This window comes from Rhipicephalus sanguineus, chromosome 6 (assembly GCF_013339695.2).
Source record: "Rhipicephalus sanguineus isolate Rsan-2018 chromosome 6, BIME_Rsan_1.4, whole genome shotgun sequence".
NCBI classification, from domain to species: domain Eukaryota; kingdom Metazoa; phylum Arthropoda; class Arachnida; order Ixodida; family Ixodidae; genus Rhipicephalus; species Rhipicephalus sanguineus.
In genome coordinates this window covers 143,709,080-143,719,827 of record NC_051181.1, presented here as the reverse complement: position 1 = coordinate 143,719,827, position 10,748 = coordinate 143,709,080, and the positions used below count along the sequence as shown (strand labels likewise).

Genomic DNA, 10,748 nt, shown 5'->3' with positions numbered 1-10,748 from the left:
TTAATTTTCTCTTGCGATATATAACAGATGGTGCTTGTGCTCATCTATAATTACTGTGTTGCTTTTGTCTCGCTTAAAACCGCTCAGAAGAGTGAAGGTTTAACAAGGTCAAAAACGTGGTAGCTGACCGGAGATTCGTCCCTTCCATTGTCGTGAAAACTTCCCGGTGGCGGAGCCAGGAAACATTTTTGCGAAGAAGCGGGGGCGGGAGGAACTGGGTGGCTTCTGGTCAAACTCCCAGTGGGGAAGTTGCCAGTGGGTCCAACTGGGGCCAGCTGGCAACTGATTGATCCCCACTGGGAATTTGACCATAAACCACTCGAACTGGTCCCAGTTGTTTCCAGATGCAATATTTTCACCTGCATTCACCGGTGTTATTTTCTTCAAGACGTTTAATATAATGCGGAATCAACCATGCGTGAATGAACTTCCCGATTAGCATGCCAACAATGGCTCATTCTCTTTATTTTTTTTTTATTTCTTGCCTCCTTGATCAATGCACACAATTAGTTCGGGTTTGTATACGAACCCCCCAAAGGGGAAAACTGCGTACGCCTCTTATAGGTCTAACAGCTGTTTGCCTTAAACATCCAGCCGCCCGATTGTTGGCTCATCCCCCTATGTGGATGAGTACCATCAAGGAGAGGATCAGCATCATCATCGTCTTCATATATCACAAAATGCGAAGCACATACCGGTGAAGGATGGGCTTAAATTTCTCACTTCCGGTGGTTCTTTCCTTTGGTGCTACCAAACTGGGCTTTAACCACAGGAACGTTTGGATGGCGTGTGGGATTTCCAACGTGAGACAAAGCTAATTGAACGTTAAGTTTATCGAAATTCTGCTTACTTTTCAACCATACTGGCTTGTCATTATTTTTCCCTTAGTTATACGAATAAGTTCCTTGGTAAACTATCTATTTCTAAATGTATTTAGATTATAAAATGATACTATCTCTAAAATAAGGTACCGCCCATTTCATGGCCGATCCCCCGCGGTGGATTGCGCCAGATTACCGAGGAAACCAACCAACCAACCAACAAACCGGCCGCGCCTAAATTTTTTGCGCGAACGAAAGGACAGACAAGACCACGTTCACGCCTCGTGCCACGCGTCACCGCACGCACGTATACGTCGACAAGCACGCGCACCCTCTGCAAGGGAAGAAGAAATGGAGGAATCCCGGCGTGCTGCTAGCCGTTCGCCGCCAGTGTCAACGGAGCCTCACGGATCTAATTCGAGGTCGAACACCTCGACGAAGTCCTCGGGGGCTAAAAGACACCGTACCAGGTCTGCCGGCCGGCGCCCTAAGAAAGCAGCAGGCAGGTGACGCGTGATTGGCTGTACAGCCAGTATATACAACGCCGCTCACCATTGTAGTCATGTATACCAATGTACATAGGCGTGCGCACAGGGGGGGGGGGGGGTCGCAAAATCTGCCCCATACATTGACTTAGTAGGATGGCGGGGCGCTGCGATGAACCTTCGCCCACCCCCCCCCCCTGATGGGGAACACTGCGCACGCCTATGCCAATGGATATGGCTAGCCATAACTACGTCATCAGTGGTGCATATCATAGAATGTCGTTGGGGCCAACAGTTTCTACTAGAGGACTTGTCTTCTTCAGTACAGAAACTGCTGCCTCCTTGTCGGAACATTGGCTCCAGCCAACATTCATTACTAACTTAAAGCCTTCATCTTACTGTGGATCTTTCTCGTTTGTACTGCCACAATTACGAGAGAGGCACATAGATTTAGTTAAAACAAGCCTTAACCCTTTCACTGTCGGGTTATTTCGGCACTGCTCCGCACTCTCTGCCAGAATTTCTTTTTTTTGCATGTTATGTGGAAATTTTGCGCTAGCAATGAAGTAGGATGCTCTGCAGAACATGCAAACATTTTTATTGAGCATAATCTCATGAAATAAAAAGTTGCACTCATTACAAGTAAGTTAACAATTAAAAAGCAATTTACAAACAATTATGTAATTAATAAAGTAATTAGCCACTAATTATTTTACATCACCCGCTGCGCCTGTGCTGTTGCACCTTTCTAAGCACGAGGGCGCGGGCTCGATTACTGGCCACGGAAGCTACATTTCGAAGATGGCGAAAATGCAGAAGCATCGTTTACTCATGTTTAGGTGCATTGTTAAAAATCACAGGAGGTCAAAATTAATGCGGTTTCTCCCGTTACGGCCTGCCTCGTAACCGTATCGTGGTTTGGTCGTGTAAAACCCCAGAATACATATGTGACTGACGCTTATGGTTAATGCAATGGAAGTATCATACATATACAGACGTGATATAAATAAGTGAGGTTCCATTACAGTGCACTTCGCATATAGGTTACGACCACTGGTGGCACACATACACACATACACACATACGAACGTGCGCGCGAACATACATAAAGTATGGATGCCCCCCCCCCCCTCCTCCCCTGAAAAAAAATGATGGCTACGCTAAATGGTTACGACATTCCGTCGGTGTTGCTCCGTAACTTCTCTGCTGATCAGGCGTCGCCGTGGAACTTTCCGCAGATGAGAAACATTCCAGCGACATCACGGCCAATTCGATGACGACTGCCACGTCGACACTCTGCGCCCCTCCTAAGTCCCCCGCCACGTCCGCCCCGAAGGTGACCAGCTCCGGTCAGCGTGACCAGGCCAAGAATGACGGAACCCAGGAGGAAACGCCAAGGTCGCAACTTGCGGGCGTCGCCAATCCGCAAGATTCCGATCATTCAGCCACAGTGCCAGAGGCGACCAAGGCGAAGTCGGAGGGAGACGTCACTGCCCTTTTCGTCTCCAATCCTAAAGTGAAAAAGGTGGAGCCTGGCACTTCAGACCAGGAACGCAGAGGCAAGCTTACAGTGTACTAGAATATTCTATAATAACTATAGTGCACCTAGTAACTATAGTGTACTAGAGATACTACAGTGCACTAGAATATTCCCATATTATAGTACTCTATAATTTAACTAACCGCTATAGTATCTATTACGGATTCCTCTCAACCACTTGTATTTCTCATTCACCGTTCGCAATTCAAGCATAGTCTTCCATTCTATGTAATTAAGAGCCATGGACACAGCGCCCTTCGGACCACGAACGAAGAGCAAAAAGAAAAAAAAAACAACGAAAAAAGGCATTTGAATAGAACCGTTACGTATACCAGAGGATGCGGCAGTATGTCCGTTTAAAATCGCATTACAGCTGTTGCGCGCTACGCTTCACGTAACAACCAAGACATTAAGATATCATTGAGCTTCCACAAAGATTTGCCATTCGCACTTATTGCCCTTTGTGGAGTTAGAGGGGGTGGGGGTGTCACCTTACCCCCCTCTATCCTTGCCTTCAAGATATTTGTATCCCATATCTGCCAGTATTAGGAGAGCCCTCTGGATCTGCCACCGCGAGTGGAAGGCTCATACATGGGCGATGCCTCTTTCCCAGTCCATTCACTTTGAGGACAATGGAGTAGCGACAACTTTATTTGCTTTTCATGTGTTTGGCTCTACATCAGAGAAAACTACATAGTGCAGTTTTGACAGTCGTATTTTGACTGCTTAGGGAACGCCGATTTATCGAGACGTTTGCGTTGGCTACTCTGTCTCCGTGACGTTTGAAACCTCTTAAGTTCAACCTTTGTTTTTTTTTTTTTTTAGAATGGAACGCAGTTCGGCTTTAGCGATGAAAAAAAAATTAAGCCCTAGCAGACGCTTTCAATGTCTACGACGTCAGTGAGTGCTGGTGCGACAACCTCCTAACTGCATCGCCACCTGTCTAGTTTTTGCGCCTTTACTGACTTCGCAAGCCTGCTTTCACGGTAAAAGTGGCATTTTTGGCAGGGTGACCTACTAATACAGATTATAACTGTGTATATTGCTATGTTCTGGTGGGTCGCATCCGCGATCAAGAGACGCGTAGAACACTTTTCGGCACTCCTCGCCCTTCGCCACCGCCGATGCTTCTTCCACAAGTGTCGCGATACTCGGAGGCGGTACTTCCGACCAATCGTTGTGCCTTTTTGTCTCGTGCTGTTACCAGCTAGCAGTTGCCCTTTGGACTCACTATGGGACGGACGCGCGTCTTTCGCTCGGAGGAAGAAGAACTGGAATTGAGGGAGCGCCAACACGCACAGATGCGTGAATGGGTGCGAAAACGACGTGAAGCCACTGCCGCAGAACGTGCAGCCGCAGCTGCTGGCTTCCATTTTCACAGTAGTGGAGGGCTCTGAATTTTTATTTTTTTATTTATTGATAACTTTCCACAAAAATAGTTGCCAGGAGTCCCTCAGTTCCTACACAGCGTTAATTCCTCAGGGGTGGCACCACGATTTGTTTACTTGGGGGGGGGGGGGGGGTGCACCTACGACAAGTGAGTTCCTTCAGAGGGGGCAGGGAGGCTGGAAGCCGCCCCTGTAATTCCTCCTTAGGAAGTATCAGCCATACTGCACAATTCCACGCGCATGAGCTAACATGGTCTTCTCGGATACCGTGCAGCGACCACGAAGACATCGCCAGCCTCGGATGACAAAGCTGAGACGTCCAGCGAGACTACTCCGGCTGCACCTGCGCCGGAAGTGGCACCGAGCGCGGCTACCGCAGTTGCAGCACCGGATACCATTTCCGGCGCTCGCAATCCTTCAACGACCAGCGCGCATTCGGGTCCGGGTGCGTCGGTGAGCGAGGCGCGCCTTTTAAGCGGCTTTTGTTAATTTATTAACGCGAAGTGTTATGTGTGGGGCTCAACCAAGAATTTACAGACCTCATTTCAGTCACGGAAATGTCGTCAGTAAATAGCACTGTTTGAGGTGTTTACGGGGGAAGATTCAAAGTGTTATGTTTACTCTTACGGGAAAGCTGTATTCAGCTGTCCACAGTTTCAGGCAACCAAAAGCGCCTTTTGTGTTTGAAAACAAAGGGAAACTATGTAGAGTACACTAGCAGAGCGGGAAGCTTTCCCTAAACACAATAACCTGACAGGAAGAGCAGGGGCGTAGGTAGAAATTTTTTTCAGGGAGGGGTGTGGACACCTCCTTGATATGAAGTGGGGCTGGGTAGGCAGATGTGGTCGAGTGCCATTTTGGGCTCCGCATGCCATGGCAAAAAAAAAAAAAAACAATAAAAAAAATCGGGGAGGCACGGGCTTGGTGTGTCACCCCCTGGCTACGCCACTGAGCATGAGCTATGTTTGTGTGTGTTTACAAAGACAATGGCTGACGACTCGGAGTATTGTGTACTCTACTATGGCGAGCGGTAAACCGTTCCGAACAAGAATAGCCACGTGTCCACAACCGACCAATTGGTGCTTATTTGAAAACTGCTCACGAAAAGTAAAGACCAAACAAGTAGGTTTCCTTGGTTGCAGTAAAATTCGCACGGCCTCTTTGAGATGTCAATCTACGCATCTTTGAGAAATGTGATAGCTATATACATTGGTTTATTTCTTTGACGTGTTGTGTCTGTTTTTTATCTGATTTTGTAGTTTTCGAGGTATCTCAGTCGCGTTTTGGTCTCTGCATGTGACTTTTATCTGAAATAGCTGCTGCTTACCACTATCTGAGAAGCAAAGGAAATAAATTTGGCTGAGAATGTTTCAGGATACGATGACACTGCCATAGACATTTCGGATAGGTGTTTATCGCAAGGAGTATTGGTATAGTGATTCAGTGGCGCGTTAAAAAAACTGCTAAGACTCCAGTAGAAAGGAAAGTTGGGCTAGTTGGAATGCCTTTACGCCTCCGTCTTTAGCGCTGCATCAATCATGCATGCTCACTACTCAATCATCAAGCGCTGTGCAAACACAATTTTGGGCGCAGTGTAGATATAGATCTATAGAAACTATAGATCTTTACAACGAGAGCTCGCTGAATGTCACCATGTTGCTTTCTGGACTGTTTTGTATATGCGTGACCCCCACTCCATACCAACCTCCCCCCCCAAGAAAAAAAAAGCCTTGAGAAAGCACGAGCAACTGACATCCGCACTAGCGCCTGCCTACTCTCGTGGAACAGTCCAGAAAGGCGGTGTTCCTCTCTTTGATGGAAAGATCTATAAACTATTTTGCGTAAAACATACCGGCGCCGCCACCGTGGTCTGTTAAACGAATGTTTTCTTATTCTTGTATCTCCTGACGTGATCTGAAAAGGTCAGGAAACACCGAATGCACCAACCCAACCGTTTTCATGTGTTTACAGCCCACCGTAGCGCTGTTCGTTTAGTTGTCCAAGATACGAAACGGCAAGGTTAACAGCCCAATACGGTGGCACCAAAACCAATCCGTAAAATGGATAATTTTCCTCGATACGCGCGCGAAGTTAGTTCTTGTCCTGTATTCGCGAATGTACTCTTTGTGCCATGTATTTCTACTTATTTGACGGTATTTGGCGGTGACGGTAAAAAGTGCGAGTTCGCGCTTGCCCCACACGTATACTACATTTTGTGGATGTGTCACACACGCTACCTATAGTTCCAAGCTATATGTGCATACTTATTATTTCTTAGCGTCCATCAATTAAAGCTGCAACTGTATGGTTCAATGAAGACACGTTTCGTGTTATAACCGATTCGCGAAAGAAGGGCCAAGCCCAACCATAACTTATTTTTATTTGTAATGTGACTTCAAGGATGTCAAGAAGTGGACATTACACGTAAAGGGTGGGCACAAAGAACAGCATCAACAAAAAAAATTGCGAGTCGGGTTACGTAGCGTTGCTTGAAAGACGGTATTTTTTTTTTCAATGGCAGTTTTGAAACGAGAAATTTCGTGAATGAGGGCGATGTTAAGAGGATGGGTATTCATAGGGCAGGGTTCTGTTTCGTGTCGCAGAAGTCCGTGGTATGCCCGTGTCACTGAGGCGCTTTGCCTGGCTTCGAGAGACGTTTCAACGCTATAGAAATCGATGGTTTTCCACAAACGTGACTACATTAGTTTCCTGTTGCTCAGTGAAGGCCCTCTGCGCCCTTCGGGCGCGGAAAACTAATCGTGGCTTCGCCCTCGCTTCGCGAGTGCGGCCATTTCGCTAACGCTCAATGGCCGGTTGGTAGGGTCTCCGTCACACGCTACTGGCCGCTGTCGCGGCCACGCGCTGTTTAGGCCGCGCGCCTGCCCCGAAGGGGCAGGCGTGCGCCCGTGCCAGCGTCCGCGGTGTGCCCATGTCACTGGGGCACACGTAACCCACGAGCCGCTTCGCGCTTCTCATTCTGGCAACAGACTTCTGCGACACCAAACAGAACCCTGCCTTTCATTGTCGAGGTGTGTGTACAAACAAGGACTCTGATGCGCAGTGTTGTGAGTACGTGGAAGAATACCCATTAGTGTTCTTCCTAGAGAACACTAAAGAGAACTATTTGAGCTAGTTGTATTAGCAAGTTAGTCTTCTAAATACAATGCAAAGAAAAAATTTACTACATACCGTGAAGAGAGGCTCGATGAGCCAGAAAAGGCTGACGAGGTAGCGGTGGCGACGTCTCCTTGCTATGGACCCTTAACCTGGCGGGATCATGGGTTTGAGATTTCTTTGCATGGAGTTAAGGTTTTCGTTCGTAAAGGAGGACTGCGTTGTAAACTAAATACACCGAAAAGGTACAGTTAGATGTCAAGCTTCAAAAGCTTGTATTGGATCAGAACCGCCCACGTAAGAAATATCGCGCGACGTAAGTTCCGTCAATACGTCATGGGGCGTCACATACTGGCGCTATAGTTTCGGCGTGTAATGCAATAAACAAACATTTGACCTTAATTTGCGTTTCTATAGTAATTCTTGTACTGTGTAGTTAATGAAAATGGGGTCTAAATATTTTGCAACTTTCGTTTTAATGTCTCGTCAGGTCGTTGCTCTGTCCCAGAAAGAGCTTGGATATTTGGATGCCCTATCTTGAAGTGGTGACATGCATGGTTTGAGAGTGCTCACTTGTTCGTGTTTGTGTGTTTCTTTGCAGTAAAATCAGTTCATGTCTAGCGCTCATCCCTTTTCCTCTTGTGTATGCGTGTTTATATTTTGCGCCAGAAAAATGATTCCCAGTTCTCGTTAAGTCTGTCCTTGTGCGCGCACGCGCAGAGGGCATCTAGGCCGTCTGCCGCCAGCTTGGCCCTCTCCAAGAAACGCCGAGCGAGCGGTGCCGCTGTCCACAGCGGCGTCCTGACGTTCCTCGCCTACGGCACATGCGCCGTGCTCGTCGTCGGCACTTTCGTCGTGTTTCTCATCTTGTTCAAGCACTCCGCTCTCGAGAACTTCGACAGTTCCACACCCAGAGTGGAACAGTACTGTCACACGAAGGTGAGCGACAGCTGCACCGTATCGTCTTGAACATTTGTTCGAATACAATCTACCTGGGAACTATTACAAAAAGCAGGCGTCTTCTTAAACGTGATTTGGTTTATTCATGAGCTTAAAACATTCTATGACATACAGTACAGCACTGGCGTAGCCGGGAGGTTGGGGGGGTTCAAACCCCCTCACCCCCCCCCCCCCCCCCCCTTCTCGAAATCTTTGTTTCACATGGACCCATAGCCTTATCTGCCACTCTGGCGTCCAGTTCCCTACATTCTAGCGAGGGAGCAGCTAGAAGAAAGAAAGAAAGAAAGAAAGAAAGAAAGAAAGAAAGAAAGAAAGAAAGAAAGAAAGAAAGAAAGAAAGAAAGAAAGAAAGAAAGAAAGAAAGAAAGAAAGAAAGAAAGAAAGAAAGAAAGAGCTATTTCTTTCGATCAGTTGCTTTGGAGATTTTTTTTTTTTAATATGTGATACAACCACACACTTTAAACCGTTACCTGCGTATTATTCTATGCATTTCGTGTATGCGCTGGTGTCAAACTAATGCCGGACAAGTCCTCAACAAAGTATCGCGGCACAAAGAGCCGCTAGAATTTTAATGAAATTTGATTAAAAGAGAGATGGGCAGCTAAACCATAAATCCACTTTCTACAGTCGGTAGATACTAACATTTACATTTAGGCTCAACAAACCTAATTATTTCACATTATTATTATTTTACTTCAATACCCTCCGAGGCATGAAAGGGCATCAGGAATGGGTTGGACACAACGGATCACAAGTACATACACTAAGTGAACTAGCTGTGCAAGTCATGATGATGAACTCAATAGATAATCAGTAAAGATGGCCCTGAATGACGATGCGATCTCGGATGAAGGTGATGAAAGCGTTAAGGTGATTGTACTCGGCGCTTTACTTAGACAAAAAGAAATCCAAGAAAACATCTGTATGACAGAAATAAACCAGTACTTTAAACCGTTAATCAAGACGGGATGGGGATCGCACGTAGGACCGTTCTGAAAGTAGTTCATGTTTAAGTGAGGTTAAAGTGTCATAAAGTGTTAAAGTGTCGGGCTCGGTGTGCCACACCCTGGCTACACCACTGAACGGCGCACTTTGCGTGTCCCCGTGCTCTTCTTTCTTCGAGCCGACGCACAGAAAGAGGGTTGCAAGGGGGGCTTGTTGGTGAAACATTTGAAGAGCTTTGACGTAGCGCGAAATGACACGCGGACACGAGAAGACACATGAGGGCATCACACAGCGTTGTGTGGTGTCCTCATGTGCCTTCTCGTGTGCGTGTGTCGCGCTACACCAAAGCTGCAAAGAAAGAAGCATAGGCGCTGCAATAACATCGCCTAAGATCATCGCCTTAATTCTTTCGACAGGACTGCGAGCAGCACGCGCAACTTATCTTGTCCAAGGTGAACATGAGCGTGGACCCGTGCGAGGACTTGAACGCGTTCGCCTGCTCGGATTGGGAGCCCCAAGGCGACAGCTACGCCAACTATGGCGCTGCGCTGGACAGCGAGGCGTTCCACGACTGGTTCACCAATTTCAAGCACTCACTGGGCGAAGGCAGCGCCCACCTGCACGCAGGCGCCAGGGCGCTCGCCATGTTCGGTGCTTGTCTGTGGCACCGCACCACCACCGAGGAGGCCGAGCGTGGTAAGCGTTTGCTGCGCGAGGTCATGTCCAAGATGCGCATTCCGTGGCCGGACGAGCCGAGTGCCAACGTGGATCCGCTCGGTGTGCTCATCGATCTGTCCTACAGGCAAGTACGCGTTGGTTTGACTGGAACAAGAGGGAGAAAGGGATGTAAAACACGTAACCGCCACGAGAGGTGTTGTAGATATAGCTTGCACGTGACGTCATGAACGCGCAGCTTCTTAAGCTACTGGAGCTCCAACGTGGCGGCTTTGATGATGTCAAGGAAGCGTAGTCACGTTGCTGTTAAATTGCTTTAATAAGATAATGACGGGACGGGAACTAAAAGAGCGTTTTAGTTTAACTGCGCATGCGCGCGGCCGGTAAACATGGCCGCACCGCCGAGAGCGGTTGCCGTCCATCGTGCGCTCTGTAGCTCATTAGCTCCGAACTGATACTTTTATTTTCTTTAGATTCATGTCTTTAATAGAACTCGTTGTTGGGATAGTTGGTGCATTGCATCAAGGAATTAAACCAGCCGAAAACAGACGAACACAGGAAACGGTGAAGGAGACAGGAAAGCGGCTAGACTACCAACTCTTTTAATCACCAAAGCGAGGCTCAAATATATACACTCATGCGGTCACATGGTCATATCACTATCGCTCTTTACATCAACCGAACTAACCATATAGGCATATCACAAAACATGGCATGCTATTACCGTGTGTCATCTTCGCATCCTCATTTCCTTCTCGTGATTACAAAAAAGATTCCAGGCCTTTCACATTGCGATGAAGGGCGAAGCATGCTGTAGTGAT

At 47.5% G+C, this 10,748-nt stretch overlaps 1 protein-coding gene across 1 annotated transcript; it reads left to right on the top strand.

Annotated features, from left to right (window-relative positions):
* The first annotated feature begins 2,579 nt into the window (after positions 1–2,579).
* LOC119397616 (uncharacterized) lies at positions 2,580–10,222 on the top strand. The gene is made up of 5 exons (XM_037665041.1): positions 2,580–2,865; positions 4,509–4,687; positions 8,069–8,287; positions 9,669–10,058; positions 10,166–10,222. Exons 1-5 carry the CDS (start codon positions 2,580–2,582, stop codon positions 10,220–10,222), a joined length of 1,131 nt encoding a protein of 376 aa, XP_037520969.1.
* The last annotated feature ends 526 nt before the right edge of the window (positions 10,223–10,748 follow it).